At 63.0% G+C, this 22567-nt stretch overlaps 1 protein-coding gene across 2 annotated transcripts in view; it reads left to right on the top strand.

The window, feature by feature from the left end:
* VAV2 (vav guanine nucleotide exchange factor 2) overlaps window positions 1–22567 on the top strand; it is a 144914-nt gene that overhangs the window by 19273 nt on the left and 103074 nt on the right. For both annotated transcript variants that reach the window (XM_044264512.1, XM_044264511.1), the window contains exon 2: window positions 11530–11646. In XM_044264512.1, coding sequence (XP_044120447.1) covers window positions 11530–11646 — 117 coding nt within the window. The remainder of the gene's footprint in view (window positions 1–11529; window positions 11647–22567) is intronic.

The raw sequence follows: 22567 nt of genomic DNA, 5'->3' as shown, positions 1-22567 counted from the left end.
TCCGCTCAGCGTTGCGTCCTGCAGGCGCGTCCACGCCGGGGCAGGGCTCAGGATTTCCCTCCCTTTAAGGCTGAGTAACAGGCCGCTGTGGCCGGACCACGCTTCGTTTGCCCACGTCCGTGGACGGGGGGGCTGCCTCGCGTCTCGCTGCGGTGAGCGCGGCCGTGCTCTGGTCTCTGAGCTGCTTCCGCTGCCGTGGGGGAGCCCCGGACGCCGACTGGCCGGGTCTCCTGGTTTCACCGCGGTTGGTATTTCCAGGGACGCTGCGGCACCGCTCTGCACAGGGGTGCCCGCCCACGCGTGTGTCTGTGTGGTCAGTAGTCGCCCTCTGGGCGGGGTGGGGGTCTCGTTCAAACCCGTGTCGAAGCTGCAGGACCCCTCCCTCCCCCTCTCCTGGAGGTCTCTGTCCCCGAGCCCCGGGGACTGCAGTCAGGCTCTCCGAATGGGGGAAACCAAGGCTTTGAGGGGCGCAGAGACCTATCCTGGGTCCCCAGTGAGCTGTGCGCCAAAAGAGAGTGCGTGTCCGGTGTCTTTCTGTCCCCACTGGCTGCCAGGGTGGCCATGATGGGGCAGGAGGTCCTGATTCGGGCGAGTTCCTGCGTGCATTTTCCCCAGATGGAGAGCAGCAGCTACAGCTCTTGCCTGAGGTCACGGCTGGTCCCTTGGAGCCTGGGGGGGAGCCCGTGGGTGGCAGCAGTCAAGGTGGGAGCAGACGTCGGGAGAGAAGTGACTTCAGAAGGCACAGCTGAGGTTTCACGTGTAAAGGGTGTCCCTCGCTCCAGGGAGGCTGGGGAGTGGGGGGGCACCAGGGTTGGTATCGGGAATCGGACCCTCTGCCTGACTTCTTCGTGGAGAGGTGGCTCCCTGTGGGGTCCCTCCTGCCTAGGGATGACACGTGGATATTTGGGGCATGGGTGAGATTCGACTGCGTGAAGCTCCTGAAGGGACCAGGGCTCCCAACAGGCTGAGAGCCCACAATGGTTGTTCAGAGAAGCAGGGTCTCCACGACCCCCCCGCCCCGCCCCACCGGGGAGCTGGCGTCTTCCCTGCAGACGGAGCCTGGGAGGGTCCCTGGCCCCTGCCCCCGGGGCTGGCGGAGCCTCCTGGGTTCTCCAGCTGCGCCCTCCTCTCTTCTCCCCGCGCTCAGCTGGCCTTTGTGGCTTACAGACCGCTGTCTCTCAAGAGCGTTTCAACACAGAAGGAACGTGTTCTCGTCTTACCCTCCACCTGTCTTGACTTCAGACCACGTTTCCTTGTCCACCTGCAGACCTGCTCAGCTCACACACATGCACGCACAGGTGCACACGTGCGCACGCCCCCCGTGCCCCCCACGTGGAGCACATCCCACTCACCGTCGCTGTGCGATCGATGGGGGGGCGGTAGGTTCAGCTGCCTCTACGGCCCGCCCTTGCTGCTCCCGCTCCAGGCACTTGGGGTCCTGGCTAACATCTGGGGAGGGGGGGTTCTTGCGAGGCCTCATGGCCCCTGCAGAGCGAGAGGCAGCCCCCGAAAGACCTCTCCCCAGTTTGGGTGCTGTGTGGACGTTGCCCCTGGTGGGGCCTTGCTGGCTGGCTGGGTGGTACCCACCCCGGTCCCCACGACGACAGAGTTGACTCGGCAGCCTCGACTGTGCGCACGGGGACGGGTGGACGGCTGGGCGGATGGACGGATGGATGTCAGTTTTGCGTGTGGGGGAAGTGGCAGTCCCTGGGGATCCCAGGTCCTCTCAGGAACCCCCGGGAGCTGTGGGACGGCAACTGAGCAGGACACCTGGCCCTTCCTGCCTGGTGAGGGTCCACCTGAGGGTTCCCCGTGAGCACCGTGTGCTGCTCTGAGGGAGGCTCTCGGCTGCCCTGCTGGCAGGCGGAGGATGATGTCTTGTGTCCCTTGGTGTCCCTAAGGTGATGGGACCTCGAAGGGCCGACTGTGAGGCACGAGGTTGCCGCACACGGGAGTCTGCTCGCGGGAGCCGGCGGTGGGTGAGGGAGAGGGGGTCTCGGCTGCCCCCGGCTGGGCTACAGCCCCTGGGTGAGAGAGTGACTTTCACAGAGCGTGGGGGAGAGGGGGAATGGACACTTGGGGCTGGGGCGCCACAGGCCTGCTTTGGTCCCCTGATTTTGGGGTGCTCAAACTGGGCACCCTCCTGTAGCAACATGGACGCAGCCACTGGATGGGGGTTTGGAGGCCTTAGGCGTGCCCTTAACCTGGAGCTAGGGTCCTGGGGGCAGGCGTCCCTGGAGGGTGTGGCGGGGGGGAAGGCTCAGATCTGAGCCCCAGTCTCTGCCTGAAAGCTGGCTGGGTTTGTTTGAGCCCCACCCCCCGATTCAGGGGTGTCAGGAGCTGGACCGGGCACCTTGATGTTCAGAAGGAGGAGGCGCATCCCACCACAGCCCTGAGTCAAAGCTGGGGGCCCATGTGCCAGCTGTGGGTTGCAGGGGTCCCACCGGAGTGGGGGTCGTGGGGGCGCCTGTGGAGACAGAACTCTTGCCTTCGTGTGTCATCAAAACCCACGTCATCCCTCCGTCCGTCCCTCCGTCCGTCCCACAGATCTTTGCTGAGGGCCCGTGGGGGCCATGCCTGTCGTGGTGAGGTCATGGAGGAGCGGTTCAGGGTGGGAGGGCTGCCTCGGCCTGCCCAGCGACCTGGGGGTGCCGTGGTAAGCGACCACACCGGGGTCCACAACAACACTCGGCCCACTGCGGAGCCCGGAGCGCTGAGATCCAGCGGTCGTCCGGGCCGTGCTCCCTCCTGAGGCCTCGGGGAGGGTCCTCCCGGCCTCTCCTAGCTCCTGGGGGCCCAGGTGTCCTTGGCTCGGGGCAGTGTCCCTCCCGTCCCTGCTCTGTCCTCACACGGCCTCTCTTCTTCCTGTGACTCCGCTGCGGCTCCTATAAGGGACCCTTGCCGTGGGCTTTAGGGCCACCCCTACCCAGGATGATCTCCCCGTGCGATCCTTAATCAAATCTGCTTAGAGCCGTTTTCCGGGTAAGATCACATTTGCGGATTTTAACTTCCCCAAGCCTCAGCCTTCTCATCTGTAAAATGGGACCACGTCCGTGCTTCCCTGATCGTGTTCATGTCAGCTTGAGGTCCGAGTGTGCTCCCTGGTCCGGGCACGTGGCTTGCCCTGGTGCTGGCTGCCGGGGGTACCACCCCATCTGATGGAGGGAAACCAAGGCGCAGAGAGGTGAAGTGGCGGTCCCTGTGTCCAGGCTGGGCTCCTGGCCATGGGCGTCATGGAGCACACTGACTGTGGGGGGAAGCGGGTGAGTCTGCCCCATTGGGTCTGGGCCCAGCCCAGTGGGCGTCCGCTGCTCCCCCACACTTGGGGCTTTGTGGGGATCCTCCAGAGCGGAGGCGGGTGCCCCAGGGGTGCACCCGGCCTGCCCCACCAGGGGCTGTAACTGGGGACCTGCTGGGAGGGGTCTTTCTCAATAAGGGAGTCCCTCAGAGCCCCCTCCCTCTCTGCACTGACTCCCCCCAGGGGCTCCCCCTCGTCCCCCTACCCCCGCCCCCAGGGACTCGACTGCACAGGCAGCTGGCGAGGGGCCCCCTGCAGGGGAGGGGGAGGCTCCCCCCCCCCCCCCCCCGCCATCTGCCTTTGGTTGGGAGCTCGGAAGAGGCTCTCGTGGCCTCTCCGGGCGGAAGCTCCCTCCACCTTCCGTGTTGTTTATCCTCCACGTTCGCGGCCCGGCGGGGTCGGGCCGTAATGAGATTCGGGATCGGACGCGAGCGCCGTGGCCTGGTGTTGCTGCCCGTTCAGGGACGCGTTTGGGTTTAATTTCAGCAGCAACAGGGAAACGAAAATAGCCGACGTGTTCCACTCGGATCGCTCCGGAGTCCGTCGGTCCACGTTGCGCCGGAGGGAGGGGCCAGGGCTGCAGTTGACCTCCGAGGCCGCTCCTCTGGGGGGGGGGTGGAAACGGAGCGGCCGGACTCTGGGCGGATTCTGGGCGATGTCACCCGAGGCTTGCCAGCGGCTGTTAGTGGTCTGGGCCGGGCTGCAGGGGAGACAAGAGGGGCGGTGGTCCCGGGGTGGGGGAGGGGGACGAGGCGGCCCAGCCATAATCTGTGCCCCGGGGTGGGGGTGGGGGTGGGGGGACGGACCAGGCAGGATTTGAACCCGCAGGTGCTCAGAAGCTCGGGGAAGGTGGCTGGCTGTGCAGGGAACTCCTAGAGAAGCAGTTTCCTGCTGGCTTTGTAGAAAACCTTTGGTGTGACCTTGGCCTTGAAGTCTGGGTACCTGCCTTATCCCTCCGACTCACACAGGCTGTTCGGCGGAGCGGCCGGCCTTTTGAGGACTGCTGGGAAAAATTTCCATCCAGGGAGCCGACGGAAATCCCAGATACTGCCTTCGGACAGCTGTGGTTTCTCCAGGGCTCCCCGCTGCACCCCTGTTCGTGTCCTTGAGTCTGGGACCCCAGGCCAGGACCCGGGATACAGCAGGCGCCTATTAAGTGTCTGCTGAGCGGATTGAATGGGCATCAGCTGCCTACCTGCTCTGCTCGGGCTTCCAAGCTGGTACTTTTCCAGGATTACTTTCCTTGGTGAGCTTCTCCCAAGCCCTGACGAGGAAGTACCTTCAGGTCAGAGAGGGGGTAACCGTCTGCAGCCATCCGCGGCGCGGCACAGCCCGGCTTTGCTTGCCGTCACGTGCCTCCCGCTGGAAAGCTCGACTTCCTCACTGATCGGAACCCGCTGCCCACGGCTCAGGGGCTGCAGACAGACAGACCAACCGACTGGCCTGGCAGTTGGTGGGGAGCCCGGTGCACTGGGCTTTGGGGACTTGGTTTATTCTGGAGCTTGCTGGGAGCCAGAGGTCCCCAAAGCCAGGTGCGTGTAGGAATCGGCCTGGACAGAAGCCAGGAGTGAAAACCCCCAACCCGGGGCTGGACCAGACCACCTGGGTTAGGTCTGGACCCTCCCCTGGCCACCTGTTGAGGTGGGCACCCCTCATGCTGTGTTTCCATTGTAAAATGGGGACATGTGACAGCTCGGGGACCATGTTAAGAAGTGAGCCAGACAGTGAACCTGCAGGGCCCGGCGCAGGCCCCGGGGCTGTTCATCGCTGGACAGAGTGGAAATGCCGCCCAGTGATGTCCCAGCACGTCTGAGCGTGCGAGACTTAACATGCTGGACGCCTGTGCCACATGGGGACGCGAGAGACATTGCGGCCTTGCGGCCTTTTGGTCACTTCGTTCGGTGACACAGCCTAGTGGCTGTGGGTGGTGGGCACCGTGCCGCCGTGCTGGACGCGACCTGCCCTTGACCTGGGGCGAGGCTGGCCTCCGGTGGACCGTCGTGAGACGCAGGCAGCGCCGCTCTCCGCTCCAGAGGGGAGCCTGGCCCTGCGCAGGGCAGTGCAGAGGGGCCCATGGGGGCCACTGGTGAGTGCGGGAGAAGGTGGGTGTGCCGACCCCGGGTTCGTTTCTGGAAGAGAAGCTCCAGGAAGTGAAGCCTCCACACGTAGGGACGTTGGCTCGTGGGGTCCCCCGGTGGCTCTACAGCCTTCTTGGGTCCTGGTGGCTTAGGGGAATTCAGGGACCGTTTGGAGGGTCACCCTCGGGACACCGAGGCGTGCCTCCCAGACAAGCCCTCTTTGCCTCAGTCACGAGATACCTAGGTCCTCTGTTGTCCCAGGTGTTTGGGACCCGGGGGGAGCAGACGGTCTCCCTTTCCATCCACGGGGTGTCTGGCTAGCCCGTCACCTCCGGGCCACCTGTTTCTTTACCCCAGGGCCCCAAGTCGGAGAGATCCATTCCAGCACGCCGCATCTGTTAAATAATAATGAGGCCATTTTAAAAGGCTTTTGGATTGAGCGTGGTATAAATAAAACAAGAAGTTAATTCATTTCCCATTTTTTATTGATCAAAGGCATGTCAGCTGCCAGTCACTGCGTCTGATCGGGGCGCGGCCCCGGGCGGCCAGGGTCACTCCAGCGGGGACAGCATGTGGTTTATCACGGGGAAATGCAGCTCTTTGTTGCTCATAGAGACATTTAGGGGACACTCCACGGTGTCCGTGGAAATTTGAATACGGAGGACGCCCCCCCCGAAAGGCAGAGGTGGTCAGAGGCAGTCCTGCTCTGTGGGTGGCTGGAGGCGGGAAGCGGATACACCCCGTCTCCCCCAGCTCCCGTGGGGACTGTGGTGTCCGTGGGTCTCTCTTGAGCAGGGGGCACGGGCAGGGTCCCGTACATTCCCCTGTGGCTCGCTGGGTTGGCGGTGAGCAGCGAGCCTCAGACACCATCTCCCGGAGGCCTTTGGCCGGCAGCAGCGTTGAGGCTGGCGAGAGGCTAGCAGGGGTGTGGACGAAGGGCCCAGGTCCTCCTGGGGTGTGGGCGCTCCCCAGCTCTCTAGCTGGCCGTGGCCTGCAGAGAGGTTGGCCTCAAGTGCCTATCCCAGGGCCCGGTCCCCTGCCCCCACTGTCCCAGGGCGTGACAGGGCAGGGAAGCTCCGGGATCAGGGACTTCGGGATGTCCTGAGGGAGGTGGCCGGGTCAGCTAGCACTGCCTAAAGCAGTTACCTCGAGGGAGGGAAGAGCCCAGCATTCAGGAATTCGGGGTGGGGTTTTCTTTCCGCATTTTACAAATGGAGAGACAGGCACGGAGAGGACAGGCGTTGTGGCTCTAGAGTCGCCAGGCCAGGCCTGTCCCCACCAGACACCGGTCTGCAGCTGAGCCCCTGCCCCGCCCCAGGTGGAGCCCGGATCCCAGGGCCGGGAGACCTGGGGAGTGGCTTTTCATATTGGTGGCAGTTTGCGGGGGCCAGGGGAAGGTCGGGGGCATCCAGGGAGCCTAACCTGGGGCTTTCCCTGCGGGGTTTGCTGTGGGGCACAGCAGACCCCCGGCCTCCTGACCCAGCTGGCGAGGCGGCCGTGAGACTTTCCCTCGAGGGGCACCCTAAGAGGTCCCCCTCCTCCCCGCGAGTTCTCCGAGCCTCACTTGGTCTGTCTCGTTCCACGCCTCCCGGGGCCACTGCAGGCGCTGGGTGGGATCGTGCGCTAGACCACGCCTGCATGCCGCCGGCCACGCAGGAGCACCGGCCCCCTGTTACCCCATTACCTCCGTTGACGCTTCGTTCAGACCGCACATCCCCAGTGGAAGCCTGCTGACCCAGGATTTTGCCTTGCGGGGCCTCAGTTCCCCTTTCGCACCTGCCTCTCTGTGCTGGAGAATATGAGCAGCCCCTGAGGGGACAGAGCAGAGCCGCGGCCCTGGGCGTGGGTGGCAGAAGCCAGGTGGATGTGAGTTCTGGGGGCCTGGGTGTCCGACGTCCCATTCCAGCTCGCCCGCGAGTGGCCACGGGAGAGGGATCGGAGGTCTGAAGCCTGCCTGCCTGGACACCAGCCCTCCAGGTCTCCTCCACGTCTCCCCGTAGAGCAGGCAGTGTCTCCCCGACTGTAAGTCGGTTTCGGGGCCACCAAAGAGTTGTGGCCATGGGGGACCAGGAAGCCGGTCCCCAGGGGTGCTCTGAGGCCTCGTGGCTCAGACGTGGGATCTGGGCTCTCAGGGCCTGCTCTGCCTCCCACGTCCGGGATCTCCGCGCTGGGGCGGGCTTCTTGGGGGTGAAGGACAGATGACAGTGGGCAGCAGGCCCTGCGAGACTAGTGGGGGGGTGGCTGGGCCCGGAGCCCATGTGTTCTCGCTAATCTGATTTCAGCCTGCTGAGTGGGCGGGACGGAGGGGGTCAGGAGTCCGCTGCACGGGCGGCCCGCCTCTTGGAGCAGTGGCCAGGGCCCTCCCCGTGGGCTGGGGGGACGGGGGGTGGTGCCCTGAACAAACACAGTGGGGGCCGACTCCGCTCTGAGCTGCTGGCGGCTTGTCAGGGGCCAGTTTCTGGGGACAGACACTTATTGTGGCCACTTAGCTGACTTCTGGGGCTGAGCATCAATCTCCAGATGCTGGTGGAGCCACGGCTGCGTCTCAGAGAGGGCCTGGAGGGCCCAGCAAAGAGAAGGGCACTCACGCCTGTGGCCACAGGGACACGGCCCCCAGCCAGACCTTCTCTGGTCACAGGACAAGGATGGGCAGCTTCCGTCCTGGCACTGGCCACCGTCTGGACCTTTCCTTGCCTGCGGTCACTCAGCCTGTGGCTGGGCTGTGCCCATGGTGTCCTCTCCCCATCTGGCCCTCGGGAGTCTCTCTCCCAGAGTCTGCAGCCGTCCCTGCTGGGGTGGGCCGGGCCTCGGCCACATGTCCTCTTGCGTCCAGGGGTGGTGGGGAGGGAGAGGCCGGCGGTCAGAGGAGTGGACCTGAGCTGCAGAAACAGCAGGCCCGCTGCCCCTGCTGAGTGGAAAGAGGAGAAGGGGCCAGGAGTCTGGACACAGGGCCGGCCCTTCCACGCTCTGCCCCTCTTCGTGTCCGGCCACTCCCCTAACTGTACAACGGTGCGGTGGGGCGGGGGGGACCATGCATCTCCTCCTTTGGAGCAGGCCGGCTGCGAGAGGGACCCAGGTGCTGAGCGCAGTGGACAGGAGGAGTGTGTTGGAACGCACGGACGCCCGTCCTCTCCAAGGACCTTTGCTGCTTCGCAGCAGATGTGGGATCCAGTCTGGGCTCTACCTCCTGCTAGGGAGCTTCAGTTTCCCCTCCTGAGAAGTGGGGTGAATGATGGGAGGGTGGGGAGTAAAGGCGTCCGTGGCAGAGAGCGGCAGAGCCGGCCGGGTGCACAGATGCGCCCCGGGAATGAGGCCTCCTCCTCTTGTTTTGCTGTGGGGCCCGGTGCTGCCGCATCCCTCTCCCGGGGGCCTGAACCCGTCTGTGTCCCTCAGTGTCCCCAGGGACAGCCTTTTGTGGGCTGCGAGCTGCGTGGGGCCGGGTCCTGGAATGACGGGGCCCACGCGGCTGTCACGGGGAGAGGCCAGGCAGACAGACGCTGTGCCTGCAGGGCAAGGGGTGCCCGCCCGTCCTGAGCCCCGAGAGGAAGCCTCGCCGGCTGCGATTATGGTTTGTAGCCGTGTAATTAACTCTAAAAATGGGAGGCCGAGGACGGCACAACGTGGATACTTAGTAGAAGCTGGAGCCGGGCTGAGGCTACTGGGCGGGAGGGAAGGTCTGAGACTGGCCGGGACCCGGGGGTGGGGGCTGGGGCGGCCTGTGGCTGGCCCACAGACCGGGGGGGCGTGAAGCCGAGGACATGCATCCTCCCGGTTCTGGAGGCTGGACGCCTGGTTGGGAGGGGGGCTGGGCTCTCTGGGCGCCTCTCTGCTCCTGGCGGTTTGCCAGCCCTCGCTGGCCTTTCTCGATGCACGGAGCGCCCCCAGATCGCTGCCCCCACCGGCACGTGGCCTTCCTGTGGGGTCTCTTTCTCCGTCTCCCTTTTTTAAAAATTGTTGTTTTATTGCAGTATAATCAGGATACACAAGATTGACCTTTTTGTTGGGGGGGGAGCAGAGGGAGATGAGATGGAAAATGTCAATCGGATAGATTCCCCGCTGAGTGTGGAGCCTGATGGGGGCTCCATCCCCTGACCCTGAGATCATGACCCGAGTCGATGTCAGGAGTCAGCTGCTTAGCTGACAGTGCCACCCAGAGCCCCCAAATTTATCAGTTTAAGCATCTTTTTTTTTTTTAAGATTTTATTTATTTATTTGGCAGACAGATCACAAGTAGACAGAGAGGCAGGCAGAGAGAGGGAAGCAGGTTCCCCGCTGAGCAGAGAGCCCGATGCGGGGCTCGATCCCAGGACCCTGAGATCATGACCTGAGCCGAAGGCAGAGGCTTCACCCACGGAGCCCCCCAGGTGCCCCCAGTTTAAGCATCTTATTATGTGTACAGCTGAGCCGTGTTAGGCACCTTCACGGTGTTGGTCACGATCATCGCTCTGACTTCTAGAACTTGTTCCTCGTCCCAAACGGACACTGTCCCCAGGAGGCGCGCCCAGCCACCCGCCCCACCGCCGTGCTGCCCGTCTCAGTGACCTTGGCCTCGTGTGCGTGGGCTCCGCCCGTCTGTCCTTTTGCGTCCGTGCGGTCCAGAAGCTTCAGGTCCCGGAGGACAAGACTTAGGACCGTCTGAGGCCCAAACCGGCAGCCATAGCCGCTCAACAGGAATTAATCAGAACAAAATCGACAATGTACCGTTTCGGTTGGACTAGCCTCATCTCAAGTGCTCAGTGGCACGTGGGTCTCGTGGCTGCCCTGCTGGGCAGCAGGTGCTTGGAATGCATCCATCCTTCTGGAAAATTCTGCAGGCTCACGGACGTGAAAGAGACATGACAAGAAGCATTACTGGGCTTGGGGTCGGAATGTCCTTTGCTGTCAGGACATCGCGGTTGCCTTTGTTGAGGGAACGTGGGGAAGTACATCTGTCGAGGAGGACGGGTGGGGTCCGTGTGGGTTCGCCGACCTGGGTGCTCTCATTGTGGAAGTGGGTCCTTGTTCTTCGGGGCCTCGGATGTGTGGGGGAGACGGGTCACGCCTGCGGTTTGCTCTCGCATGTTCAGAGAACACCGTGTGCGCACAAGGCCAGTGAGCCCGTGCTGGCCGTGACCGGGACCAGCCGCGGCCGGGGCGGAAGGAGCCGCCAGCCCGGGTGGGGGGTGGGCACGGCCCGTGGGGGGTGCGCGGCGGGGGTGAGGGCCACTCGGTTGATGCCGGGCCCGCCGTAGCGTGGGACTTCTGCTGCCCTTCGTCTCCGTCTGTCCCTGCATCTGCATTTCCGGTGGGCGGCACGCGCTCCAGTTTTGCTGTCCAGCCCTTGGCCTTTAGGGAATGGCTGCCGGGAAGGACGAGCGTCTGCGGTTCCGGGACCCCGGGCCATGCCTGCCGCTGCCCTTGCCTCGGGGACGCCCTCGCCAGCTGGACTGCTGGGCTGTCCAAGTGCTCACCGTGGCCCAGCGAGACATGCGGTTGGAAAGCCGCCCTCAGGAGCCGAAGCTGCTGTCACTGGTCCTGCGGTGGGAATCAGTGGATGGGATTCGATTCTGGGGCTGGGCCCCCTCCGAATCCTGCTCTCCAGGCCGCCTGGCCTGCTGCCCTCCTGCCTTCTTTACCAGCTCCTTCCCCACGGGGGCTGCGGCCGGCCTTCCCGTTCAGCCCCCAAGCCCAGCGGCTCCACCAACCGCAGTGCGGGTGGGAGCTCAGAGGTGGGGTTGCCGGGTGGAGGAGATGCCCCGGCTGTGGCTGTGGGGCTCTGGCCCTGGTGCGTCCCCTAGCCTCCCGCCGAGACGGGTGTGTGCCGTTCCTGGGGTGTGCCGCGGACGGGACGGCTTCCATGGCGGCAGGTCTGTGCCGGGGTAGGTGGTGAGTGTGTGTGCGTGTGGGATCGTGCTCTGTTTTTGCCGACTCAAACCAGCATATTTCCAGTCCCCATCGTCCAAGCTGGATCCTCTGGGCAGGGTATGGGACAAAGGGTCATGAGTGGCCGAGGTGAGCCGGGGGCACCCATGACGTCTGGACCCTCAGGCCGGCGGGGGCGAGGCTGCCCAGGGCCGGAGTACGCGTCTCTGCCGCTCCCGGAAGCGGGAGCTCGCGGTGACGGTGGCTCTTCTCGTAGACCCCAGAGGCTCAGTCTTCTCTTGTCTTCTCCAGTTCCTGTGCTTGAAGAACATCCGTACGTTCCTGAAAGTCTGCCACGACAAATTTGGGCTGCGAAACAGCGAGCTGTTTGACCCCTTTGACCTCTTCGACGTCCGGGACTTTGGGAAGGTGAGTACTCTCTTCTCCAGGGTCCGGGCGGAGGGGGCCGAGCCCTGGCTCAGTGCAGGGGGGCCGGACGGGACAGGCCTGGCCCCTCCAACATGGCCGTGCCCTGCACCCGCAGGCGGGGACGCATTACAGTCAGGAGGGCGCGTGGGGGGCGGAGGGTAGCAGGACACCCAAGGTGACATCAGGCATTGAGAGTCCAGGGGGCTGGAGGGAAAGCCGGGCATGGATGTGGGTGGAGATGGGGCACGTGCTGCCGGGATCTCCGGTTCTTGACGGGGCGCCCAGCTCCTGCGAGGGGGCCGAGATGCGGAAGGTGCTCTGGTTATCGGGGTGCGTGTGGAAGGGGCCATGGTGGTTATGCCAGAAGCAAGCGGAGCGGTCTCTGGCTGCAAGCGTGTGTTGGGCGGGGGGGGGGGGTCGCTGATGACCGAAGCCCCAGGTTCCCCTGGGTCCGTGGCAGACAACTCAGAAGCTCTGCTGGGTCCGGCCAAGGGACGACCCCAGGTGGGGCAGCCGCAAAGTCTGCGGGCTGGCGGGGGCCGGGGGTTTCAGCTCCTTTCTGAGCTGGCTTCGTGGCGAGCCTGCCTTCACAGCCACGTGAGATTCACGTGTGGTCCCAGGCCACTCCTTGGACGTGGCTGGGATGGGGGGCCGTGATATCTCCCGCTGCGTGGAGGCTGGGGGCAGGAGGGAGGAAGTGGTTCTGTGCTGCCTGCGATCCGGGGGTCCCCGTTCTCTGTGTCCGCCCCCTCCCCCCGCAGCGCGTCCTGCCCCCTCCCCCCACACCGGGCTGCTGGCACAGGCTCTGCCAGACCGCCGCTTCCCGGACTGCCCGAGGAGCCGTTTCCACCTGCTGATGGGAAACATCAGAAGATATTTATTGCTTAATTTGTCTGAGAAGCATTATCGGGGACTGGGTGTTTGAGGAAATGTGCTGTGATGCATCATTTATGAAAGGCGGGGGGGCTTCTGGGTCTGCCGCTGCGAGTGCCGCCCCGTGGGCTCCGAGACGACCCTCTCCTCGAGGCGCTGCGGTCACCGGCAGTAGCCCATAAGACACCTGGCCTGATGGTCCCCTCCCCGCGTTCTGGAATTTGATAGACAGGAGATTCCCAGACCCCCACAAGAACCCATCCCTGTGCGATCGCCCCTTCTGAGCGGTTTCCACTCCCCCAGAAGGGCTCACTGGAGTCCCTGCTGCTGCGATGTCCCTGTCTGGGGCTCCCGGCCGCCTGCCTCCCTGGGCCCCCGGGCACGTGAGCTGGGGCCGAAGCACCGAGGTTGGGCTGGGTCTTGCTGGCGTCCTGTCCCATCAGTGGGCTTCTCAGTTCCCGGGGCTGCTTTCAAAGGGACTGGAGCCGCTCTCCCGTTCTTCCTCCTTGTGTACGGCAGTGCCCTGGCCGGGAGAGCACACACACACGTACGTAGCAGCCAGGAGCGCACACACACGTACGTGGCATATACTCACGCAGACACACGTACGTGGCGTATACTCACGCACACACACATGTACGTGGCGTATATTCACGAACACACACACGTACGTGGCGTATACTCACGCACACGCACGTACGTGGTGTATACTCACGCACAGAGCTGCTGTTTGCGATAACCGCGTGGAAGACAAGGCAGGATACACCCTGGCCAGGCTCGTTTCTCGGCCGGCGGGGGGTGGGGAGACAGTCGATAATTGCATTTTGGTTTTGATGTGCTGCCGCTGAGTACGACGGTGTAAGACAGACGCCCACTCACGTAGCTCAGGCTCCCGTCACACGACCCACCGACTGTGTGGCCGTGCAGTGTGCAGCGGGGGGGGGCCCTCGTGCTCCTCAGAGGTTCAGGGAGGCTGCTTGGCGCCAGGGCGGTGTCCCAGCAGCACGCAGAGGGGCTGCGTCGGGGCTGCGGCTAGCGCTGGTCCCCGGTCTGCCCACATCACACAGTGACGGACATCGGTGCTGCTTTGCCACGCCGCGGCCTCTGCAGTGGAACCCGGGAGTGGGCTGTGCATTTGTCATTTGTCTCCATTTGCAGTTGCAGCGGGGCGTTGCCAGGAATGGAGGTGCTGTGACGCCTCGGACCTGGGCGCTGTGTGCGGGGGGGCCTGGGTTCATGCCGTGCACCGAGGCCCCTTGGCTCTGGGCGGGGCAGGGCTAGGGGAGAGCTCCCCCACCGCCCTCTGCTTTCCACATTGTGACCCTCGAGTCAGACTGATTGACATTCTGGCCCTGCTCACCGGCTGGGTGACTTGGCAGGTGACCCCGGTGCCTCTGACCTCCATTTGCCCTGTGGGAGGTGGCGAGGCGTCCAGCCCTCCGTACGGGCTCCTGAAATGCCGAGCGTTTGTCACTGTCTCTGCCCCAGGTTTGGCTGAAAGAGAACTAGACCCTTGTAGACCTGTGTCCTCTGATTTTTGTCCTCTATTATTTTACTCGTTAAGTCCGCACCTTTGGAAGACAGAGCCAGAGGGCTGAGCACACGGACTGCGGACGCCTGGGGGCTGGGTTTGAGTCCGGCAAGCCTCGGTGCCCAAGTGGCTGACTCAGTTTCTCCAAATCCCACTTGTGAGAGGGTGGTGAGACTCCCGCCCTCCGAGCTGTGCCGAGCAGGAAGTGGGGTTGTGTTTCCGGAGCTCAGCTCAGCCCCGCACACGCCCCGGGTCCCTGTGTTCTTCGCGTCCCTTCTCCTTGGTCCCTTGACCTCCTTTTGGCTGCATGGCGGCCCCTCCTGCCCGTCCATCTGGCTAAGCGTCTCCTCATTAGCTCGTCCTGCCCCACATGTGTTTCTCATTGAAGTAAACCTGTGGTTAGACTTTCCAAGCTGGGGACCGGCAGAAGCTTGGGGCGCTGGGATGCGCTGCCCCTGTAGGCGCCCACTGCCCCAAGTGTGTTTGCTCGGCTAGTCCCTCCTGATGTCCCGGGATGGAATGCCCTGGGAAAAACCACAATCCCAGCAGAGCCTCAGAGCCCGAGGCTTGGTACCCAGAGGCACAGGGACTCTTCCTCCCCTGGAGGGTGGTGCTGGGTGGGGCGCCGCGGCGGGCCGGAGGGCAGGCTGCTGGCATGCTGGTGAGAAGGAGTGCGTCTGGTCTTTATTCGGGTGTTTTCTTCTGAGGGGTCTGGCAGGGAGGTCCCCGTGCATAGCTCTGTCTGGGCACAGAGACGGAGCGTAGGTTCTGTGTGTCTCTTCAGGGATGTTTCTGGAGTTTCCCATGGGCCCGGCTTAAGCCTTCTGAGGATCCCTCCAGGAGCTCCACCGGCTCAGCCTGACTCTTCCGGGTGGGCCTGGGCGCCCTCACTCACGTCAGACCGTGAAGACGCGACTGCCCCCTCTGCCCTCCCCCGGACCCCCACTGCTGGCCCCCGAGCGCTGAGTCCCCGCCAGCAGGAAGGCGGACCCTGTCCTTGTCCGGGTTTCATTGTGCTGTTTCCAAGCAGCTGCTTTTCAGCTTCCCATCTCCAGTGTTGCTGGAGTCATTCCTTGGGGAGAGAAGGCATTGGTGCACTCATTCATTCCTCTGCCCACCCAGCCAGCCGTTTGCACACCCGTGCACACACCTACCTGCCCAGCCGCGCACCATCTACCGTCCCCCCCAGCCATTAAGCACTTAATATACTGCGCATTTGTGAAGCACTCACTATGGTAGAGATAAAAGGGAGAGACGTGGTCTTTGCCCTCCACGGGGAGGCCCAGATTAGCTCCTGCACCATCAACTGTAGAAGAACGGAGAGAGTGGAAATCCTAGAACTTCCCCAGGAGATGCCGGGCCCTGGCCCACTTCTCAGCCGTGACACTGGACCTTCTCTGTGATTTCGTGGCGGGGAGGATCCCGTGCACTGAGAGCGAGCACGGCTTGTGTCATGGGGCAGACTAAGCCCCCTCCCCGCTCTGGAGAGCTGGGGCGGGTTCCTGCGTTCTGCCTGTGTACAGACTGGCCCGGCCCCAGGCCCTTGGGCTTCTCCTTTGGCCTCTCTGAGGGGGCAGAGTGGGCTGAGCAGGGCAGGTGCAGAGGGAGCTGGCGTTTGGGGCCCACGAAGCTTCAGAAGGTGTGTACTTGACCCAGGAGCAGTGCTGGGAGGGGCAGGCCGGATTCTCTACTCCCTGGCGAAACCCCGCACAGAGGCCTTGGTGGGGGTGGCGGACAGGTGGACCCCTGGAGACCCTCGAGGGCTGCGGGAGCCCTGGGTGCGGCCAGCCACGAAGGAACCGGTCGGCTCACCAGGGGAAGCTGGCCAGGTGCTTGCCTTCTGGAGCCTTCTCTTGTGTGGGTTCTGTTAGAGCCAGGTGGTGGGGGTGGCCGGCCAGAGAGAGAGGGACTTCCTGTCCTCTAGACCTGGGTGGGGGTCCAGATTTTGCGAAGGTTTGGGCTCCTCGAGCTTTCCTTTCTGCAGGGATGGGATGAAGACTGTGGCCCCTCGCGCGGCGTGTGAGGTCTCGGCGGGGTCGGGCGGCGCGGGGCCCGGTCGGGGTGGCACTGGTTTCCTCCTCTTCCCGCTGGGCCCCCAGCAGGCTCCATCCCCCGGGAGCAGGAGGACGGGAGAACTGGCTCCCCCGGTGTTTTCACCGTAAAGGGATTAAGTTTGGGCGGTGCGTGTGGGGCGCGTGAGCCGAGGGGCCTGCCGGTAGGAAAATCTGCGGCAGGTGGACCCTTCCTCTTGCCCCTTCGTGCCTCTGTCGGGTGCACGGGGCCCAGCGTGGGAGCGGGCGTGGGAAGGGCTGCGGAGGGGGCGCGCTTCGGCTGGGTCTTCCAGGGCACGCCACGGCCCTGGCTTGCAAGGTGGTTGGGAATTTTGGAGAGAAGATCCTGGTGAGACCGCAGTTTCTGTGATTTTTTTTCTGGTGTTTTGGTCCCTGGAGAGCGCTGGGTCCCGAGGTCGGCTCACGTGATCTTCCCATGCGTGGCGACGTGGGGCGTCCTCACCGCCCCTCACAGCAGGATGCCGACCCCAGCCCGCAGGGAATGGCCCTCCCTGGCCCGCTGCCCGCTTCTGCTGCACTCACTCGCTTTTCTGGGCTCGCCTGCAGGCCCCCCACTCCCGCCCGCCACGTTCTCCCGTGGCTGCAGGGCTGCTTTCCTCCCCGCTGTGGGGTCTCTGTTCAGATCTCACTGTTGAGGGGTGGCGTGCCCCTCGCTGCCGGCTCCCTGGAGCGCGGCACCACCACGGTGCCTGTCGCCGTCCACCTCCTGGCCGTGGGGACTTGGGTCACTGACGTCCCACAGGTGTCCAGAATCTCACTCTGCACGTGGGGCGCCTGCCGGTCTGCCTTTGTGTGGTTACGTGGTTCTTACAGGAGAAGCCCGGGAAGCCTCTGGTCAGGATACCCTGGAGCCCTCGGTGGGTCAGCTGCCTTGCAGGGGCCTGGGGGGCCTGGGCATCTGGTGGCCCTCCAGGCCCTCCCCCTACAGGACACCCTATAGTGCCCAGTGGGCGCTGCCCCAGCCCAGCCCAGGCCTCCCTACCTGCCCGGGACCCGCAGGTGCCCCGGTCAGTGGGGCTCACTTTAGCCTCCGTTTGGGCAGAACGGACGGCCCTCGAGGAAGGTCTGCATGGCCTCCGACACGTGTGCCTAATTCTCCAATTTATGGTTCACGGAGACATTTTCTAGGCTCAGAAACTGGAGCAGTGGTGAGAGCCGGCCGTCGGCAAGGCTGGGGTGGACCCACAGGCCGCTGCGTAGTCAGGGTGTGACGCCGGCTGCCCCGTCCCCGCTTTCTGGCTCCCCGAGCCCTCAGGGACCTCACGAAGTAGGGAGGTACGCGAGCCCCACAGTGATGGTGCGGTCGGGGGCTGTGGGGGTCCTGCTGGCGGATTCTGGCTCCCCCTCCTTTCCTCCAGGTGAGGCGGCCTTACGCGGGGAGAGGCCGTGGTCAGCCCTGAGGGGTTCTGCCGCCTGCAGGGGGCGTCGGGAAGCTGGGCTCGAGGCCGGTGTGGAGGCCGGAGGGGCCGAGTGGAGGCCCTTGGGCTGTCCTGCTGCGGGAGAGGCCACAAGAGGACCAAAGCAAGGAAGCGCTGGCGCGGGGCAGCGACTTCGTGTCTTCCCACACGAAGGTCAGAACAGGTGCAGCCAATTCCCCGTCCTGCAGGGGATTTCAAACCACTTTGGCCTCTCAGGAGGCCGGGAGGAGGCCGGGAGGGCAGGGTCTGCTGAGTCAGAGTGAGCCTGCTCTTACCTGCTTTCCATGGTGCATTTGCCTGGCATTTTGCTTTAAGGATTCCAAAGAGGCTAAGAATGTAGTTTGAAACCAGTGGTCCGTAACAGCCCAGGCCGCCCTCGCCAGGACTGGGGCTTTGGTGGGGGCGGTTTGTGGCAGGCCTGGTTGCAGCTGTGGGATGCGGGATGATGTCCTGGGCATGGGAAGCAGGGGCACGTCTGCCAGCATTGCCGGCCCTCCTACTGCCCTGGCTGGGTCCAGAGCCTGGACCTGTGGCCTCACCCCGTACCCCCTTAACTTCTGTCTGTAGGACACAGGGGCCCTTCCCCTCGTGCTTGGGGCAAGTGTCTTCCCACTCAGCCCATCAGCACAGACCTCAGCACCCCAGCGGTCTGCTGGTGAGTGGGCCCACGAGACAGAGCCGGCTTGCTCTGCCAGACCTCCCTGTGTTCCTGTTGTTGCCATCACCCCCTCTGCTTCTCCCACCAATCCCGCTCACCACTGTCCTAGGGCTTCTTGGCAGCACGAATGCTTCTAGAAGCCAGGTGGGGACGGAGCCATTGAGACGGCTTTCAGAGCTCCGGACGGAGTGGTGCCCAGAGGACACTTAGCGGGACTCAGAAGTCACCTCACCTCTTGGGGCCATAGTCTCCCCATCTGTAAAATGGGTTTGCAGCCCGGCTGTCCCTTTGAGGAGTGCGGAGGAGGGCCTGGCAGGTGCGGCCGTGTGCGCTGGTTTTGGAACCTGCTGCTCTCAGGGTGGTGCCCTTGTCCCCTGCCCCGCTGAGCAGGTGGCTGGTGGCCTTGGCGGGGGCGGGGCGTGCCGGTGGTTCCTGTCGCCCAGCACCAGCCTCACCCCGTCCAGCTTGTGCTGCGTCAGCCCCATCATTGATTTCTCTGTTTAGCGTCTGCATCGATGAGCGAGTCCCTGGGGTGCTGTCTGGTCAGGGGAGGAGGGGCAGGCAGCCTCAGGACATCGATCGGACACCCCTTCTGTCTGGCCCTGCACTGCCACGTGCTCGCCCGGCTCCTCCGGTGTGTGTTCACTCCCCTGCGGGGTGCAGAGCCCTGGCTGCTCCCTCAAGGCTCGTCTGAGGACTCACAGACAGTGACCCTGTGGCGACTGCTTGTGTGTCGTCAGCAAGGCACTCCGGACGCCGAGTCCGCTGCACACTCACTGTTCAGACGTGGCCGCCATGCGGGAGGAGCAGCCCCAGGCAGAGCAGGGCCCAGTGTGGGGCTAGTGGTGCCGGTTTCCTGCTCCAAACCGTGCCTCCTCCTGTCTGCGGACCGTCCCTTCCTGCTGCCAGGAGCCACCTGCTTTCCGGGGACCCGGACAGCCAGATGCACACACGCGCACGCACATGTGCACATGTGCACGCACATCTGCGCACACACACGTGTAACACATGCACACGTGTGCACACATCTGTGCACACGCTGACCCGCTGTCTCCTAACTCGGCTGGAAGTGGTTTTCTTTGCTTCCAGACCCCAGCTGTTGGCTGACCCCGCCTTCGTGGTGGTGGAGGGAGTGGGGGGTGCGTTTCGGTTTCTGTACCGAGTCCTGACAACGAACAGGTGTGCGGAGCCGCGCTGGGAGGCCTGCGTCTGCCCCCAGGGCCCCCGGTGTGGGGTGGGCAGCCCTTGTGCGTGAGGCCCGGGGCCTTTGCGCCCTTGTGACAGTGCCTCCAAACCCCTGGGCAGGGTCCCGGGGAGGGGGTGGCGCCCACACCTGGCCCGAGAGTTCTCCAAGAGGGGCCTCGGCTGAGGAGCCATGGGGACCTTTTAACGTCCTTCTTGCTCACGATTCATTTCTGGGGAGAGAGGACGTGGGGACTCTGGACTCCGTCACACCTGACAGAGAAGCTGGGGATGGAGGAGGTGGGCCAGGAGGAAGCGCCCAGGCCGCACATCGGGGCCTCAGTTTCCCCATCTGTGATCCCTTGGTGGGGGTCATCCTGGGCGCGCCCATTGTCCCTGTCGGAGTCCTCCTCCCTCTGTGTCTGGCTTTGCCAGCAGCCCTACCCGAGCAGCCAAGAGTTAGCGTTTTCTCAGCCCGGCCTGGAGTGACTCATGCGTGCCTTTTTTGTCTGTCCGCAGTTAATTAAATATTAATTGGCTAATTGTTTCTCCCCAGGGCTCCAAGGCACTGTTTCTGTTGAAGCCTGACAGGCTGATGTTTGCAGCAAAAAATGCAGAGCAGGGCTAAGGGGAGAGGGAAAAAGTAGCAAAATGTGAATAATTAATTGCGACAAGGTATCCTTTCTTGGCACCCTGGGAGGCCCTTCCCGGGCAATGTTCCTTGTTGCAAAGGCAAGGAGGGCTCGGCCACCCCCAGCGACCAGGCACCAGCAGCAGGGTCGGGTCTGAGATGGTGGGGGCGGGGCGTCTCCTCTGAATCACAAGGAGGGCTGCCAGGACCCAGTGGGGAAAGGCCCCATGGCGGTTCCAAAAACTTTACCCCCTCCTACCCGCCCCCCAGAAGGCTGCATCGTTTGGGCTCTCCACCCCCCTGCCCCATTCAAGGATCAGGGAGTTTGGGCTGGAGCCCGTGGCTATGTATCCTGCCTGGGTGGTCCTTTTTGACTTTCTTTCTTCTTTTCCTTATTTTTAAAAATCTGTTCTTTTTCTTAAAGATTTTATTCATTTATTTGGGAGAGAGGGAGCTTGTGCTGTGTGCACTCACCTGCACAGGCGGAGGGAGGGGGAGGCAGCGTCTCTGCCGAGCTGGGAGCCTGACGCGGAGCTCATCCCAGGACTCCGGAATTGTGACCTGAGCTGAAGGCGACACTTCGGTGACTGAGCCACCCAGGTGCCCAGACTTTAATTTTTTAAAAGAAATTGTTGTGATAAAATGGGTAGAACATAAAATGGGTCATTTTAGCCATTTTTGGGTTCCGTCCAGAGGCGTTCTGCATATTCACGGCGCGGTGCGCCCGCCACCGCCGTCTTGTTCAGAACTGGTTCGGTGCCCCAGGAGGGAACGGTCTCTCCTGTGTCATGCCCCGGCCCCCGGCGACCACGCATCTGTTCTCTGTCTCTGCCTCTTCCGGAGGCAGGAATCCCGTCCCGCGTGGCCTTTTGCGTCCGGCGTCTTCCCCTCAGCGTCCCGTGTCCGAGGTTCACCCACGTGGTGGCGCCTGTCAGGGTCCGTCCCGTCCCTCGGCTTGTAAAGGTCGGGTTGTATGCCCTTGTACGGCTACGCCACGTGCCGCTTGCCCGTCCCCTGTGGATGGACATCTGGGCCATCTCTCCCTTCCGGCTGTTGTGGCCAGTGCAGCTGGGGACGCGGGTGTGCGAGTCGCTGTTTGGGCTCCTGCTGTCATTTGTTTCGGGCGCCTGCCCAGAAGGGGACCGGCCGATGCCATGGCGGTTGTGCGTGTTTTGAAGAACTGCTCTAATATTTTCCACAGCGGCTGCACCGTTTCTCATTCCCAGCAGGGCACGAGGGCTCCAAGCTCTGCACGTTCTCGCCAGCACTGGTTAGTGTGTGTGTGTGTGTGTGTGTGTGTGTGTGTGTGTGTGAGAGAGAGAGAGAGAGAGAGAGAGAGATAGATAGATACAGCCACCCCGGAGGGCGTGAGGTCGGATCTCACTGTGGTTTTGACTTGCATTCTCCTCATGGTTCGAGATGTTGGGTACCTTCTCATGTCGTCTTCGGGGAGATGTCTGTTCAAGGCCTTTGCCCATGTTCTAATCCATTCCTTGTTGTTGAGTGGTACAAGCTCTTTATATATTCAGGCTATGAACCCCTGAGAGGCACGTGATTCACAGGCACTCTGTCCCATGCCGTGGCTTGCTTTCCACTCTCCCAAGAAGTGTCCTTGGATGCATGAAAGACAGGGTTTGAAGTCAGATGTAGCTGTTTTTTCTTCTGTTGCCTCTGTTTTTGGTGCCTTGCTCAATAAATCATTTCTGAATCCAGTGTCAGGAAGTTTTTCTCTTACGTTTACTTCTTACTTAAAAAAGATTTTATATATATATTTATTTATTTTTTGTTTACATATTTAACAGTGAGCACATAAGCAGGGGGAGCAGCAGAGGCAGAGGGAGAGGCAGCCTCCCCGCCGAGCAGGGAGCCTGATGTGGGGCTTCATCCCGGGACCCTGGGATCACAACCTGAGCCGAAGGTAGAAGCTTAATGATTGAGCCCCCCAGGTGCCCCTCCTGCATTTACTTCCAAGAGCCTTATAGTTTCAGGTCTTACATTTGGGTCTTTGTTCCATGTCCAGCTAATTTTTGTATGCAGTGGAGGTCAGTGTCCAACTGTCCCGTTCTTCGCATGCGGACATCCAGATTTCCCAGCTCTGTTTCTTGAAAAGACTGCCCTCTGCATTGGGCGGTCTTGGCCCCTTTTGTAGTGAGTCGTGGGAGCATCTGTTCGAGGGAGGGCAGTGGTTTGTTTTGAAGACAAACAGGAAGGGAACAGAAGTGTCTGCCGGGTGGCCACGTCTGCTTGTCAGTCTGAGAAGAGCCCGTCCAGGCCCCGCTTCACCGGCCTCAAGGTCCCCATCCTTAAAAGTCACCCACCCCCAGCGCCTTCCCCGTGGGGGGCACTTGGTCCGCAGGGCACGTCTGCTTTCCCATGGGGGCGTCAGGCCCCTTCCCGACGTGTGTGACCCCGGCTGGGAAGAGAGTTCTGGGGTCACAGTTTTGCCAGAGCCAAGGAAGCAGAGATGACCTGGTGGGCATTCTTTTCCCTTAGTTGAGCCAGGTAGGGGAGGTGGGGGCTGCCCCGAGCCTCCCAGAAACAGAGGAGTCGGAGGAG

Source organism: Neovison vison, chromosome 9 (assembly GCF_020171115.1).
Source record: "Neovison vison isolate M4711 chromosome 9, ASM_NN_V1, whole genome shotgun sequence".
NCBI classification, from domain to species: Eukaryota; Metazoa; Chordata; class Mammalia; order Carnivora; family Mustelidae; genus Neogale; species Neogale vison.
Note: the sequence above shows the minus strand (reverse complement) of the source record. Positions and strands in the feature narration are given on the sequence as shown.